The following is a 17805-nucleotide window of genomic DNA, read 5'->3' as shown; positions in this document are numbered from 1 at the left end:
TAATATGCTATTGCAGAGATTGTCGGACTGGGCGGTGGCAAATAACATCATGTCCATCACGCAGTATGGCTTCTGCGGTGGACGTTCGACTATAACACAGTGCCTTAATCTCTTCTTAATTCTAAGCAAGTATACTGTAGCGAAGAGGGGAACAATCCACCTTGCCTTCATGGACCTGCCATCTGCTTTCGACTGTGCCAACAGGGGAAAGCTCTGGCAGTCCATGAGGGAAAAGGGTGTTGATAATGGGATTGTTAACTTCCTCGCTGACTTACACAGTAACACTAGTGCAAATGTAAGGTATTCTCAGGATCTTGGCGTAACTAGTAATTTTGATATTAGAAAGGGTGTGCGTCAAGGTTGTATCCTAGCCCCCTTTCTTTTTAACTTTTATATCAATGATTTAGATAGCGACCTGCAGAATATTCATGCCGACTGTCCTAGAGTCGGTAGGCGGGGTATTCCTGTTCTTTTATATGCAGATGATGCGGTTTTAATCTCTAGAACTGAGAGGGGACTTCAAGCTCTACGTAACACTTTTAAACTGTTTATGTCAGACAGAGACTTACTGGTCAACAATTCCAAATCATTCATAATGCAAGTTGGCCAACAGCCAAGTAGAAACTTCTTGTTTAAGCTAGATGATGTAGTGATCCCTGTAGCGAAAACATTCTCGTATCTCCGGGTTACTTTCGATAATAAACTTAGTTGGGGTCCACATCTTGTTAAGAAGAAAGGTGAACTGGCCAGGGTGAACGCCTCTATTTTTAATTTTGCAACAAAACTAGGGAAAAAACCTACTAGTGCCATGATGAAACTCTACAATGCGAAATCAGTGGCTACTGCTGTTTATGGCAATGAACTGTGGGGTTATGTCGTGGGGGAGCAGTTACAGACTGCTGAAAATTCTTTCATGAAGCGCCTCTTGTGTGTCCCAGTTGGAACTTCTAACTTTGCAGTACATCAAGAGTTGGGGGCACAATACATAAACGAAATTTGTTCTTTACGCCCGCTGACATGTTGGCTAAATTTGTGGCTAAATGTGGACATTCCATTGACTCATTTGATCATGAAAGACTTTTTGTCCCAGGATAAGGCAATGGGCACCCCATGGTCAAATTACTTGAAATCTAGTTTTTCCAGGCTTGGTCGTTTGGATCTGTTTGAACATCCAAGCAGGATTGTAAAAGGGGATGTGGAGGTTATTAAACGGGCTTTCCTTATGGATAGGAATATGCAAAGGGAAGGTGTGGAGCTTCAAAAACCAACTGTAAGAACATTTGTTATGCTAAAATCATGTGAATCAATGGAGCCATATTTGACTGGCTCACTGACCTCACATGAGAAGTTCTTGCTAACAAGGTTTAGGTTAAATCTGTACCACCATCTGCTGATTAGACCAAAAAGTGACATTTTTAATAAATTTGCTGCACCCTGTGGCTGCGACGGAAAGTCTCCACAGGATATGCTGCATTTTATATTTTTATGTAGGTTTTATGATTACCCACACAAACGCTATCTGGTTGTTCTTTTAAAAAAACGTAATTTTAATCAGATCAGACCAGCCCTTATGTACCCACAACTTCTGCATAAGGACAGCATTCTTCAAGTTACTGAATTTTTAAAGCTATGTATAAGGTTGAGAAACTGTTTGGATCAGTGATGGTCTTCTTTGATGATTTATTTCTCTCTTGAATTTACTTATTGTATGTAAATAATTGACCCTTGAACTTTCTGCACTTTACCGTTTATTTTTATATGTATTGAATTTTTAAACTGCTTTTTTGCATATGTGCTTTTATGGTTTGAATCAAAACCAAAATAAAGTCTCTATTGTATTGTATTGTAGTCCCTGACAGGGGAGATTCACACAGAAAACAATGAATAAAGGCCTGAAATCAGTGTTATATTAAAGCTGTTCAGCTGGACAGAAAATGTAATAATGTATCAAATCACATAAAACACAAGGATAAAGTGGGACGCAATCCTGCATCCAGCGCAACATATATAAGAAAGACACAAATGAACAGAAATTCACAAATTCAGAAAAGGGCTCAGGCTTGTATAAAGAAATGCAAGAAGCAAACAATATGTAGAGACACCATTACACATCAGTAATTAATTCCATGCTTGTCCACCGGAGTACCGAAGGATACACAGGTCCTTGTACCAGCTCAGGAGTACTCGCATCATTGTTGCGTGACTCACAGCACCATTCATATATTTCCAAATTGGATTGGTTGCCGCTATTCGTGTAATTAGGTTATAGAGCCTCTCCATACCAATACCCTCAATTGGGAATTGCCCCAATACCACCCTACCTCCTTTGCTATGCGCCAAGACGTTTGAGTGACCTAACGTACCTCCGTGCTACCGCAGTAATCCCTTCCTGGCATTATCGCAATTGCCTCATTGTTTGCCCCCTACTATTACAATTGGCTAAAATTCCCTCAGGCATGTAATTTTTACGTCGTGATGATAACCCTAGTATTGTTTCTACGGGATGAAAACGTCATCAACCTTATATTCACTATAAATGCAATTGAGTTGAAGTGACAATAGAGTCAGGTGCCAGCCATTGGGGCTGGGTAGCGCTTTGCAGAGTTATTTCCACCAGCGGAATGTGGTCTGTCCTAGAATTATCCCTTCATATCAACTGTCTAGAGCTGTTGGCGTGGTCTTCTGCGATCCGGACCCTCTTACCCAAGAAGATATCTTGTTGCATTCTTCTAACGGTGGACAACATATCTGCAGTGAGGTACATCAACAAGTTGGGGGGCACAAGATTGTCCCTCTTAGTGGAGATAGCCAAGGACTTTTGGCACTATTGCCTGACTCATCAGATATCAGTGATAGTGGAGTTCATTCCGGGTCAGTCCAACGCTGTGATGGATTGGAACTCCAAGCACCTGATAGATTACAGGGACTGGCAACTCCATCCATGTCTGTTCCAATGATACAGGGCATAGAGGATCCTTGCACTATAGATATGTACGTCTCCTGACTGAATCTCCAGTTAGAGACTTTCTTCAGCTGGAGGCCAGATCTGTAGCGAAAGCGACGGGTGCTTTTTCGCAGGATTGGCCTGCGACTTTGAATTATGCCTTTCCCCCATCCTTTATCATCCCCAGAGTGGCAACTCAGACCAATCCTCAACTGGCACCAGTAGTATTGGTCACTCCTCCCTGGAAAGCTCAGTCTTGGTATCTGATTTTGTTGGAATTGGCGGGCTATTATCCCAGCATCCTGCCTTTGTCTCAGATGATGCTCCAGGGCCACCATGGAGAAAAGCACGCACTGATATTGTGGGGGCAGTTGTCCATGATGGTCTGGAGGCTTTCAGGCAACAGTGGGAATTGCCAGACATTGCGGACATGGCTTCAAACTTCATACTACAGGCCTGGGCTCCTCCCACCAGGAAACTGTACTCCTCAGCGTGGCGATGCTGGGTGGGTTGGTGCCTGGAACGGCACCCTTGGGGTCAGAATTATCCCACTTCACAAATTTTCTGTCCTACAATGCTTAAATGGGTTTATCTTACAGATTTGTGAATAATTTTCATCTGCCATTTCAGCTGGTCATACACAGGTTGATGGTAAACTGGTAGGTATGCACCCCGTTGTGTGTAAACTTCTTAAGGGTATGTGGTGTTCTGCATTTTGGTTTTCTGCTGTCTCTTCTGTTGTATATTCTATGGTATGGAATGTTGGTATTTTCTTGGTGCTTCCACCAGGTCTAATGTTGTAATTGGAATGTGGTTGAACAGTGGAACAGTGGATTGGAACACCATCGTCAGTTGGTGCTGATCCTCTGGGCCCGTTAGTGCTACACTCCTGTATTTAATAAAATACAAAGAAAACTACGCTTGCTGTGGACTGTCTTTTCAATTTGGCGACAAGCATCGGCTCTGGAGCTGATCTACTTGGCAAGTGTTTCTATCTCCAAGCGCTACAAAGGTACTGTTTTTTAGGTCTCGTGACCTATCAATGCGCATGCGCATTGAGAGAAGCGAGACTATAGGGCTTTAAACAAATCTTAACTAACTGTGGCGATTTGGTGCTGTGCCCGTGGCTTTTAGGTCAATGCGCAAGCGCATTGACCTAAAATGCGCGTGCACAGCATCAAATCGCCAGCCATCTGTTCCCCAGCTTGGATCTCCTGGCTGCTCCTCCCCTAATTATCCGCACATCAAAGGCCCCTGCTTCACACTTCAAACGAATGCTACCGAGAGCATTTCCCGCCCGGCCGCTTTTAATTTCATTTAGCAAGCAGTTCCCCCTCCTCCCTCTCCTCCCTCTCCTGACTTTCTCCTGCCTGCCACACCAATCCAAACTGAGGCGCTGCTGCTCCAGTCCCTGTATTACTCCCACTCATCTATGATTAGGAATAAAAGACTGTCGGTTAAAAACAGTTTCAAGATAAAAATGGTTTTCCCATTACTTTTGCAGAATGTTCTGCATTTCCTTAACCGCCTCCAACTCTCCGACTTTCACATGCACATACCACTTTGCTGATACTGACCGAGACATGCGCTTTATAAGCAGGAAATAGAATTCTACAGGAAACAATACTACCGAAGACCATTCGAGGGTGTGAGCTTAATGCCACCGAAGAGTACGTACAATTATTATACTTAAAGTTCAGTCAACTACCCTTGATGCACGGACAACCTTTGAAGAAAGTGAAAAGCATGTACCCTAACCCTCACCCTCACTCACCCTCAACCCCTCACCCTCACTCACCCTCAACCCTCACCCTCACCCTCAACCTCACTCACCCTCACCCTCACTCACCCTCACCCTCACTCACCCTCAACCCCTCACCCTCACTCACCCTCAACCCCTCACCCTCACTCACCCTCAACCCCTCACTCACCCTCACTCACCCTCACCCTCACTCACCCTCACCCTCCCTCACCCACCCTCACCCTCTCTCACCCTCACTCACCCTCACCCTCACTCACCCTCAACCCCTCACCCTCACTCACCCTCAACCCCTCACCCTCACTCACCCTCACCCTCACTCACCCTCACCCACCCTCACCCTCAACCCCTCACCCTCAACCCCTCACCCTCACTCACCCTCACTCACCCTCAATCCCTCACCCTCACTCACCCTCAACCCCTCACCCTCACTCACCCTCACCCTCAACCCCTCACCCTCACTCACCCTCACTCACCCTCACTCACCCTCACTCACCCTCACTCACCCTCACTCACCCTCACCCTCCCTCAACCCCTCACCCTCAACCCCTCACCCTCACTCACCCTCACCCTCACTCACCCTCAACCCCTCACCCTCACTCACCCTCAACCCCTCACCCTCACTCACCCTCAACCCCTCACCCTCACTCACCCTCAACCCCTCACTCACCCTCACTCACCCTCACCCTCACCCTCACTCACCCTCACCCTAACTCACCCTCACCCTCACTCACCCTCAACCCCTCACTCACCCTCACGCTCACTCACCCTCAACCCCTCACCCTCAACCCCTCACCCTCACTCACCCTCACTCACCCTCAACCCCTCACCCTCACTCACCCTCAACCCCTCACCCTCACTCACCCTCACCCTCACTCACCCTCAACCCCTCACCCTCAACCCCTCACCCTCAACCCCTCACCCTCAACCCCTCACCCACCCTCAACCCCTCACCCTCAACCCCTCACCCTCACTCACCCTCAACCCCTCACCCTCGCTCACCCTCACCCTCACTCACCCTCAACCCCTCACCCTCACTCACCCTCACCCACCCTCACTCACCCTCACTCACCCTCAACCCCTCACCCTCAACCCCTCACCCTCACTCACCCTCAACCCTCACTCACCCTCAACCCCTCCCCCTCACTCACCCTCACTCGCCCTCACCCACCCTCACCCTCACCCTCACTCACCCTCAACCCCTCACCCTCACTCACCCTCAACCCCTCACCCTCACTCACCCTCACTCACCCTCACTCACCCTCACCCTCACTCACCCTCAACCCCTCACCCTCAACCCCTCACCCTCAACCCCTCACCCTCACTCACCCTCAACCCCTCACTCACCCTCACTCACCCTCACTCACCCTCACTCACCCTCACCCACCCTCACTCACCCTCACTCACCCTCACCCTCTCACCCTCAACCCCTCCCTCACCCTCAACCCCTCACCCTCAACCCCTCACCCTCAACCCCTCACCCTCAACCCCACCCACCCTCAACCCCTCACCCTCACTCACCCTCAACCCCTCACCCTCACTCACCCTCACCCTCACCCTCACTCACCCTCACCCTCACTCACCCTCAACCCCTCACCCTCAACCCCTCACCCTCAACCCCTCACCCTCACCCTCACTCACCCTCAACCCCTCACCCTCACTCACCCTCACCCTCACTCACCCTCAACCCCTCACCCTCACTCACCCTCACTCACCCTCACCCTCACTCACCCTCAACCCCTCACCCTCAACCCCTCACCCTCACTCACCCTCACCCTCACTCACCCTCAACCCCTCACCCTCACTCACCCTCAACCCCTCACCCTCACTCACCCTCACTCACCCACCCTCAACCCCTCACCCTCACTCACCCTCACCCTCACTCACCCTCACCCTCACTCACCCTCAACCCCTCACTCACCCTCAACCCCTCACCCTCACTCACCCTCACCCTCAACCCCTCACCCTCAACCCCTCACTCACCCTCAACCCCTCACCCTCACACTCACCCTCACCCTCACTCACCCTCACTCACCCTCACTCACCCTCACCCTCACTCACCCTCCCTCACCCTCACTCACCCTCACCCTCAACCCCTCACCTTCAACCCCTCACCTTCAACCCCTCACCCTCAACCCCTCACCCTCAACCCCTCACCCTCACCCACCCTCAACCCCTCACCCACCCTCAACCCCTCACCCTCACTCACCCTCAACCCCTCACCCTCACTCACCCTCACCCTCACTCACCCTCACCCTCAACCCCTCACCCTCACCCTCACCCTCAACCCCTCACCCTCACTCACCCTCACCCTCACTCACCCTCAACCCCTCACCCTCCCTCACCCTCAACCCCTCACCCTCAACCCCCCACCCTCACTCACCCTCACCCTCACTCACCCTCACCCTCACTCACCCTCAACCCCTCACCCTCACTCACCCTCAACCCCTCACCCTCACTCACCCTCACCCTCACTCTCACCCTCACTCACCCTCAACCCCTCACCCTCACTCACCCTCACTCACCCTCACCCTCACTCACCCTCACTCACCCTCAACCCCTCACCCTCACCCTCACTCACCCTCACCCTCACTCACCCTCACCCTCACTCACCCTCACCCTCACTCACCCTCAACCCCTCACCCTCAACCCCTCACCCTCACTCACCCTCAACCCCTCACCCTCACTCACCCTCACCCTCACTCACCCTCAACCCCTCACCCTCACTCACCCTCACCCTCACACTCACCCTCACTCACTCACCCTCACTCGCACTCACTCACACTCACTCACCCTCACTCACCCTCACCCTCACTCACCCTCACTCACCCTCAACCCCTCACCCTCACTCACCCTCACTCACCCTCAACCCCTCACCCTCACTCACCCTCAACCTCACCCTCACCCTCACTCACCCTCACTCACCCTCACCCTCACTCACCCTCACCCTCCCTCACCCTCACCCTCCCTCACCCTCACTCACCCTCAACCCCTCAACCCCTCACCCTCACTCACCCTCACTCACCCTCAACCCCTCACTCAACCCCTCACCCTCAACCCCTCACTCAACCCCTCACCCTCAACCCCTCACCCTCAACCCCTCACCCTCAACCCCTCACCCTCAACCCCTCACCCTCACTCACCCTCACTCACCCTCACTCACCCTCACTCACCCTCACTCACCCTCAACCCCTCACCCTCAACCCCTCACCCTCAACCCCTCACCCTCAACCCCTCACCCTCAACCCCTCAACCTCACCCTCACCCTCAACCTCACCCTCACCCTCACCCACCCTCACCCACCCTCACTCACCCTCACTCACCCTCACTCACCCTCAACCCCTCACCCTCAACCCCTCACCCTCAACCCCTCACCCTCACTCACCCTCAACCCCTCACCCTCACTCACCCTCAACCCCTCACCCTCAACCCCTCACAACACATATTGTGTTACAATAGGTGTCACATTTGCGAAAGATAAAACTATTGGCATTGTAAATAACAAAGCTATAAATTTCGCTATTTTCAAAACAAGCACATAAATAAAAAATGTGTCCTTTACAATACCAATAGCTCAAACTTTCCTAATGCGAGCCCTATTGCATTGCTGTGCTTCTCTCCCCTGCTGCACTCTCCTGCTCTCTAGAGATGTGGCCTAACGACCAGAGCTGCCATCTAAGTCACGTAAATACAAAACATGTTGCATTCCAAATGCTATAGGTGTCACATTCGCGAAAGTTATAACTATTGGCATTGTAAATGACAAAGCCATCAATTTAGCAATTTTAAAAACCAACAAATAAATAAAATATGTCATTTACAAGACCAATAACTCCAACTTTTCGAATGCGAGACCTATTGCATTTCCAATGCTTGTTTTTCTTCCAACTACGAGCCCATGGATCAATTTTTTTTTATTACGTGGTTGCCAACCTTCCACTCTCCATGCTGTTCCCTGGTGTTTTCGTTTATCCGCAGGACACCTGTTGTCATTGTTTTCCTACGTGTTCAAATTGTTGGATTTGGACGAGCGCTTGTTCACGTGCCAACGCTTTAGTTCAATCTGCCTTCGCTCAGCTGCATTACTTATGTCACAAGCTTTCATTGCTGTGGACATCGAGTGTTCACCTCCTGGCTCTGACGCCTGTTCCATTCTTCTGCGCTGTGTCCTTAGCCGTGGGAGATCGCTTCGGCCATTCTGCATTTCAACGCACTGCTTTCTTCTTGCTCCTGACTGAGGGAAAATTATTCCGCTCAGGCTTCTTCAAGTTTAAACGCCACGATGACGATGTGCATTCTTGACCGTGAAAGGTCGATCTGGTCTCTTTGCTTCTTTGCCTACGTTGTTTCGTCAGTTCATACTTCCTGCTTGCTCATACGTTTCCTACGTTTACAACAGCTGGCATGCTAACTCTCTTGCAGTTTATGCAGATTCAGTTATTCACACACTTGTACTAAAACTGCATTTCTACCTCCACGAAATAAAAAATGTTTTTTAATCCATTACATTATTTTACCTGGGTTTTTTAGTGGATCCATATTTCTACAATTGTTCTTGCTTCTTTTGTGCTACTGACCTTTATTGGCATTGTTTGTTATTTTTCTTCTCTCTCTTCAATTATTTGAATCTTCAATTGTTGTACCATGCAATCTGTTACAATCCTAGTTACTTTTTACAAGATCCTGTTGAACCACCTTTAAAATGACGGTTGTGGTTTAGATCCTTTAATGCATATCTAGGAGCAATCGGTGGTATGAATTTAAAGCCTGACAGTAAACCCAGTCTTCTTTATTATTATTTAGGTACAGGCCAGAATGTTTTTGACCATACACCGGTTTACACTGGTCATGACTGTGGTGACAAGGATGAATACCAATTAGCATTTAAATAACTAAGTATATATTTTGAGGGTAAATTCAATCTGGTTGTGCATAGACACAAATGTTTCACTCGTGTGCAAAGGTCTAATGAATTTATTGATACTTATGTTACTGCTTTGAAAGTATTAGCTAGCTATTGTGATTTTGAAGATTTTACATCTCAATCAATCAGAGATCAAATTGTTTGCAGATGTTATTCTAAAAAAATTCAACAGAAACTATTATCTTGCAAGAACCCCTCTTTAGATGAAACCATTGACATTGCTAAAAGTATTGAACGCTCAAAATTAGATTCTAAACTATTGGATTCAAACACTACTTCTACTCTTGCAGCTGATAATTTGTCTAGTAGTGATTCACAACCTTCCAGTTTCAGTGATGTCAAACCAAAGAAGGGTAAAGACTTGCCTGATAGAAGTGGTAAAAGTATGGTTCTTGCACAACAATTTTCTGGTTTACAGTGTTTCAGATGTGGTTCTTCCTCTCATTTATCGAATAACAGAAATTGCCTAGCTATTGCCCAAGAGTGCTGGAGGTGTAAGAAAATAGGTCATTTTGGAAAGGTCTGCAGAGGTGGCAAACGTTTTCCCATTAGAAGTGTTCAAGAGCATGTAATTACAGGAGATCCTGATAATTTTGAAAAAAGAGTGGAAGAATTCTCTTTATCTGTAGTTTCTGTGGAATTTTTTGAAATGAACAATGTACACACAGAAAAGAAATATGGGGATCTTTTAGTTCAAATAACAATTCAAAGTCAAGATATTTCCTTACTCATTGACTCTGGAGCTAGAATCACCATTATCTCAATCGATAGATACAAACAAGCTTGGTCACATATGGTTTTGTTACCTCCTGATGTTATCACCACTGCATTTGAAGGTAGTAGAATTGATCTAGCTGGCTATTTTTTGCCCGACATCTCCCTTGAAAACAAAACCATTTATGGTAAAGTGTATGTAGCTTTTAAGGGTATTAGGGCCAGATGTAGGAGCCCAAATACCGGTCGGTAACGGCCGTTGAGTTTTGTAATGTAGGGGGCCTTTGAGTTACAAAATCGGTAAATTTACAGAATCTGTAAAATACCGAATCGGTAAATTTACCGATTCTGTAAATCAATATGTAGGTGGCACAGTAAACAGTGCCACAGGCCTCTAAGAATTTGTTATTTACCATGTAATACTATTGCATGGTAAATAACGAATTCCTGTGTACCTTCACATCTGTGCATGTACACCTGTGCTATGTGGCACACAGACATGCCCTAAGGGCATTTATGCGTGTCACATGGCACACAAGCCAGAAACAGGGGTGCAACAGGGTGTCAAAGTGACACCCTGTCCCCCTTGGCAATTCGGTATTTATCGGAATTTGCCATTGATTCCTATGTGCTTCAAGGCCCATAGGAATCAATGGCAAATATCGATTCGGTAATTACCGAATCGGTAAATACCGAATCCTACCGATTCTGTATTTGTTACCGAATAATTACCTACATCAGATTTACCGATTCATGAATACCGAATCGGTAAAATTCGGTATTTATGAATCAGTAAATCTGATTTACCTACATCTAGCCCTAAATGTTTTAGGATGGTGGTATCAAGCTGAGTTTGGTATGATTATCAAACCAGGTCAGAAGAATCCATTTTCCCTAGTGAGTTCGGTCTCTGCTTGTAATCAATGGAAACTAAAATTTGAAAAAAAAATTCCAGATAAGATTGGCAAAATGTAAGATTTTACTCATGCCATCAAGGTGAAAGAGGGCATATCTCCAGTTAAACACAAACTTTGAAATGTTCCACACAGTGTAAGGAACGATCTCACTGTTATGTTAAACAAAATGCTTAATGATGGTGTGGTAGAAAGAGTTGATGGTATTCTTTGGTTGTCCCCGATTGTCTTAGCCAAGAAGAGGTCTGGCTACTGCCCCCCCTCCCCATGCAGCCCCAGGGAACGCCACCTCCCCAGGGCTATATTCATTAAATGCGGGGGCAACACAGGCCCCCCAAACCCTGGGACCGCCACCTCCCCGGGGCTTTCTATTTTTTAAAAAGGCATGGGGGCTTCAACCCCCCCATGCAGCCCCAGGGAACGCCGCTTCCCCGGGACTATAGTCATTAAAAGGGAGGGCCACGTGGCCCCCTCAGCCTGGGGACTGCCACCTCCCCAAAGCTATATTTTTTTTAAAAAAGGCAGTGGGGGGCTCCTAAGCCCCCACACAGCCCCGGGGACCGCCACTTCCCCAGGGCCATATTCATGAAAAGGGGGGCACGCAAACAATGCCCCGGGGACCACCACCTCCCCGGGGCTACAAAGAAGAGGGAAGGGGGGCCCCTCCAGGACCCCTCAATGGCCCTGGGGACCGTCACCCCCCAGGGCTGGCTACAGCAATGTCCCGGGGACATTGCAGTTTGCTATGGCATGGCCATGCCATAGCAAACTATGCTTCGCTTCATGGAAGCGAGAGCATGGAAAATGCTCTCGCTTACATGAAGCGAAGCAGAATTGCTTTTGGGTAGAGGGAGCTGCATGTTAGCAGCTCCCTCTGCCCAAAAGCAATACCGCTCCTGCAGGAGGAAGGAGAGCTAGCAGGGACCCTGGGAGCCATGTGGCTCCCCTCGTGGTCCCAAACGAGAGGCCAAGCCCCGGGGGATGGGGTCTCTGGGCCCAAAAATGGCCCGGAAGTGGTGCCACTCACCCCATCTCCCTTTCAGTTTTTTTTTTTAATAGCCGGGCCCTGGTGGATGGGGTTTCTGGGGTCGAAATCAGCCTGGATAGGAGGGCTACACGGCCCCCTCCTTTAAAATAAATAAAAAATAAGATAAAATGAAATGGCCAGGCAATGGGGGATGGGGTCCTCGGGGCCAAAATCAGCCTGGGGAGGGGGGCTGCAAGGCTCCCTTCCCCTTAATAAAAAAAAATAGAAAGGCCCACCCCTGGAGGATGAGGTCTCCGGGGCATATATCGGCCTCGGTAGGTGGGCCATGCAGCTCCCCTTGCTTTTTAATTTAAAAAAATTACAAAATGGGTCAGGCCCTGGGGGATGGGGTCCCCAGTACCCAAAAGCACCAAGGGAAGGGGGGCCACACAGCCCTGTTTCCCAAATTAAAAAAAATATATATGTACCGGCAACTCTCCGGAGGTCCCGCCTCCTTTCTCCACTACTCTGCAAACACAGATCCTGGCATGCTCTTGTTTGGGGGATGAAGTCCCTGTCGCTACTAAGGGACCTTAGGGGCCATCTAGCCCACTAGGTACCTCCAGTAAGCCCCACCCAGTAGGATTTCGGAGAGGTGGTTGAAGACCACGCCACTTTTTACAACACTCTGCATACACGCCTCTTGGTGCACTGCTAGTGGGGGGATGAGGTCCCCTTGTGTCCTGAGGACCTCAGGACTAAAGTGGACTTCATCCCCCAACCAGCAGTGCTCCAGGAGGCGCGTTTGCAGAGTGGTGGAGAAAGGGGACATGGCCTCGGACTGATGGAGCAAGGTGGAGAAACAACATTTTGTGTAACCCTTGTAAAGTCACACTTCCATAACTATAACATGAACTAATGGAATGATGTGTGGAATTAATCAACCTAGGATAAAATTGCACCTACACAAGTACACGTGGGAATTAACTTTGCTTATGTTGCAATTATAATTAACTAACTATGTAATTTTGTTGTGTCCTAAACTAATAAGCAGCTTTGAAATAATAAAATGCAGCATAAATGTGCTTTTGTTTACGTATTTTATGGCAAAACATGGGATTAGGTGAGTATATTACGCCTAAATGTTGCTTATCTGCTAGGTAACTACTAATAGGGAAAACCTTAGTAAGGGGGGAGGTAAACAGAAGGGTTACAATTCTTAAATTAAAGTTTGTTTATGTTTGTTTCTATGATAGTTCTCATTCTCAATCAATCAATCAATCACGGCATTTGTAAAGCGCGCTACTCACCCGGGAGGGTCTCAAGGCGCTGGCTTGTGAGGCCTAACAAAAGATGGCTGACTTGTTGAACTGCGAATAGAAAATGAACTGAGCATGTGCAAGCCCAAGTCCGAGTTCGAATGCGAGCTGCTTGTGCCTGGAGTGAATTCAGTTCAAGGACGACGTGGCCTGGAACTCTAGATGGGTGCCAAAAAGGATGAGCACACTGGTTCTGAACGTGAGAAAGTTTGGTAAAGCTACCAACTGAGAACAGGACTAGGTCGGACGTGGCCCAAAACAATGACCCATTTAAAATCTAGCTGACAGAAGCGGAATGAATATTATAATAATGAGGTGATGCTCATCCAGCACCAAATTGTCCAATCAGAACTCGAATTTATGCTGAAAGTTGCTCCTTTAGATAGATACAGCTAGTGATAAAGGTTTAAAAAGTGCTGGTTTTAGTGAGGAAAAAACTCCTTTTCGATTTCCTCCCGAGATGCTGTCCGTATGCTGATTTTTCCTGAGATGTACGACTTTAAATAATTTTTCTATTTCTTCTGAATGAGATCTGAACTTTAGGTGAGGTTAATAGTCAGGGAAGTTAGGAGAAAGGATGAATTTTGGGAACTATCTGTCCTTTGCTAATACTTGCATTTCTGAAATCTAAATAAGATGTCTATTCCTGAATTTTCTAAAATAAATTAAATTAACTGTTTAGAAATAAAATCCTTATTTTCCTTTCAATGTAATTTTTGAATAAAGAAATCAATAAAGTGAATAAACTTTAGACATGTTACATTTGCTTTTAATAAAAATTAGATAAATGGAGAATTAAGCTGGTCTTGAGTTTTGCTACGCCAAATGTTTTACTAGCAGATCTGTCGACCACAGTGATGGCGTGTCTAAATAAATGATTTTGTTAATGAAAACTATGGTAAACTCATTTAAAACTGCAGGTGTAAAAAGTATAAATATTCAGTTATAGTTTTAGACATCCCGCTATGATACAGCAGCTCTCCTTTGAATTTCACCGATCCATGAAGTAGGGTTTAAGTGTTTTGTGAGTGACTCGCGGTGTCATGGGCCCCACTGTTGAGTATATGTATTGATTTTGTACTCCAGGGAAAGGTGTCATGGTTTTAGAAATTACTTCCGGAGAACCGCTGCACCAGGACCACCTCTCAGCAATTCAGCTGTGTGAGGCTTACTGGAGGTAAAAGTTTGCCCCTAGGGACCCTCAAGAGGCAAGTGGACTTCATCCCTCAACCAAGAGCGCGCAAGAAGGCGCATTTACAGAATGGTGGACAAAGGGGACGTGGCCTACGACCACCTCTCGGCAATCCCACTGTGTGGGGCTTACTGGAGGTAACAGGGAGGCTAGTTGGCCCCTAAGGACACGTAGCAGCAGGGGCGGCTGGTGACATTTTACAGTGGTGGGCGCAAACTGATTTGAAAGTGCGGGCCCCAGGCCACTCAGGCCGGCGGCGACCCCCCCCACCACATACACAACACTCAAAGAAATGTATTCACACACGCATACACACAAACACATCCATTCACAACACTCTCCACCAAACATTCATGCATACACGCACGCTCGCACCAAACACTTTAAAATAAAAGAAAAACACACACTCTTATCTTGCTGCCGGTCCCGCTTCGCGCCACCTCTGGGCTCTGCTCCCCACACGTCACAGGCTCACAGCGCCCCTGGCCAATCCTGGCGCCAGGGGCACAGGTACCTTCTCGCCCGCAGCACGCCCATTAGGGCTCCTGATGGGCATGCGCAAGGCCGCATAAAACACAAGTGCGCATGCGTGGGCACGGGTAAAAATTCACCCTCGTCCCCACGCATGCGAACTTGTGTTGCCGCCTGTACAATCATGTCAATCAATCAACATGACGCCCGCCCGGCGGTCTGACGTCATGTTGATTCATTGACATGATTGTCATGAGGGAGCTGCGGGCGGCGTCGGGCTGGGGGGCTACGCGCCCACGCCCCAATGGACGACCCGCGCCTGCCTAGCAGCGAAGAGGAGTTTATCCCTAAACAACAGCGCGCCAGGAAGCGCATTTGCAGAGTGGTGGACAAAGGGGGAGTGGCGTGCTATCAGAACTCAGCAATCCTGCTGTGTGGGACTTACTGAAGGTAATAGATGGGGTAGTTGGCCCCCAATGACGCCCTTGGGGGTCAACTACCCCTCCTATTACTTCCAGTAAGTCGCACACAGCAGGATTGCTAAGAGGTCTTCGGAGGCCACGCTCCCTCTGTCCACCACTCTGCAAACGCGCCTCCTGATGCACTATTGGTTGGGGGATAAGCTCCATTTACCCCAGAGGGACCTTGGGGGCTAAGAAGCCCTCCTGGTACTTCCTGTAAGTCCTATGCAGCAGAAATCTTGAGAGCTGGTCGGATGCCCAGAACCCTTTCTCCACCACTCTGCAAATGTGAATGCTGTTTAAAAAACATCAGAAACTCACTGAAAAAAACAGAGGTTTTAGGGACGTTATAGTTAGAAATTCGCATTTAAAAACCTTAGAAATTCACTGAAAAAACACAGGTTTCAGAGCCGTTATCGTTAGAAATTAACATTTAAAGAGCCTTAGAAATTCACTTAAAAAAACAGATTTCAGGGACGTTATAGTTCGTTTTAAAAACCTTTGATATTCATGGAAAAAAACAAAGGTCAGAGGGACGTTATATCTAATCTAACATTTCACTTGTACAAAACCAGAGAAATTCAGCTGTTATAGTTAGCTGAGGTAACTATAACTCTCACTCCCACAATGCACTGCTTATGACCTCATGTATTACATCACTCATGACATAGTAGTGACAACATATATGTTTTCCGCGTCTTCATTGCTTGATTTTGCTCTTGAAAAAACGTCAAAGTGCTTGAATGTCACTCACAATTACACTGAAATTATGAATATGTCACACATAAGCAATCAGAGACCTTGGCAGCTATGCAACTACTAATAAATATAATACAAATGCAATTCTTATTCGGTAGTTGTTTTACTATACAGCCCTACAAAGAGTTGCTACGACCCAGCTAGAAATACAACAGCCGGAGGTAACATATGGCAATAACGGCACCGGCGACAGTCAGTGGCTACATCACAGCCTCTTTCGTCTGGTATGATCTGTGACAGTTAATCGTGAAAGGATGCCACACTCACTCCCCCACCCCCTTGCGGTAATAATGCAGCAGGCAGGCGGGCAAAGCCTTGCCTAGATAATAGCCAATCAACGTAGGTGTTTTTACGTGACGTACTCTGGAAAGAGACGGTACTGAATAGGTGGTTGTAAAGGCTCGCGATGTTCCAGGAAGGAAAACGGAACACGGAAGTGCCTAAACCAGACCGGAAGTGTAAGGCGCAGAGCGGAAGTGACGACAAGAAGGGGCGGGGGAAGAAGATGTGAGAGGGAAGCTCGGGACAGGCCGCCCCTGGAGCCCGTAGGGGTAGCAGGTGAGCGCAGTGTGAAAGGACAGTGACTCTGGGAAAGATTCACTACCAAGCAAGCATATTTAAAGCAGTGGGGTGAGTGACTCTAAAAAAAGAGTAGGTGAATAGTCGGGGGAGGAGCCACGGGCTCTAGGCGTATCAGAGAGCACGAGTATGATTCCTGGAGGGTATGGATTGGGGTTTGCAAGCGCAAGAGGCCTGGGGACAGCGGAGGTGAGCAAGAGCGACCTCTAAGCAAGTAAAGTACCAGCTGATCCATTATATCACGTCGAGAGCATTGTGGGCACTTTATAGTTGGAATTATGGCCAGCTTTCTTTTTTTCTGGAGAGAGCGACAAGTACTTGTAATTACATAGGAAATACGTCATGCTGAGTCCGTTTTCTGAAGTCAAGGATTTTACTGACCCGGGGAGGCTGCTCTCCTGGTCTGTTTTGTTTCGACAGCTACTTGCCACGCCATCGGCCTTGCAAATATAGTGTACTTTGTGGCTGGTGTAGTTCCTATCCACCAATATTGACGTGCTGACACCGCACTTTTCCACTCTACTTCTTTCTCAGATAAAAATGTTGATACCGTGCTTAATTACACACAAGAAAGGTCCCCAGTTATTTGTTTAAAAGCAATGTTATGGTGGTGCTTTCGAGGACTGATCCAAGTAACCAGTGATGTGAGTTTTTTTTTAACGTAAACACTATATCTGTCAGCCTTTAAAGGATACATTATTTTGAGTCTCACAGTGCTGCATACTTACAGTTTTAGTATGAAATGTCGTTTTTCTTTGTTCATCACCTCAGGAAAAATCTCAAATATGGTTACATTAATTTA

The 17805-nt window shown here is 47.5% G+C and overlaps 1 protein-coding gene across 5 annotated transcripts in view; it reads left to right on the top strand.

Moving 5' to 3' along the window:
- Nucleotides 1-16831: 16831 nt before the first annotated feature.
- Nucleotides 16832-17805, top strand: part of ZFAND6 (zinc finger AN1-type containing 6) — a 126173-nt gene continuing 125199 nt past the window's right edge. Inside the window, exon 1 of one of the 5 annotated variants that reach the window (XM_078682936.1) lies at nt 16832-16982. Coding sequence is in view for 2 of the 5 variants with exons in the window: in XM_078682935.1 (XP_078539061.1) it covers nt 17149-17192 (44 nt within the window). In the remaining 3 variants the exon portion in view is untranslated. Of the gene's footprint in view, nt 17055-17099; nt 17193-17805 lie in introns of those variants that run through there. The other 4 variants (XM_078682939.1, XM_078682938.1, XM_078682935.1 and 1 more) reach the window with 4 other exon arrangements.

This window comes from Lissotriton helveticus, chromosome 3_1 (genome assembly GCF_964261635.1).
Source record: "Lissotriton helveticus chromosome 3_1, aLisHel1.1, whole genome shotgun sequence".
NCBI lineage: Eukaryota > Metazoa > Chordata > Amphibia > Caudata > Salamandridae > Lissotriton > Lissotriton helveticus.
Note: the sequence above shows the minus strand (reverse complement) of the source record. Positions and strands in the feature narration are given on the sequence as shown.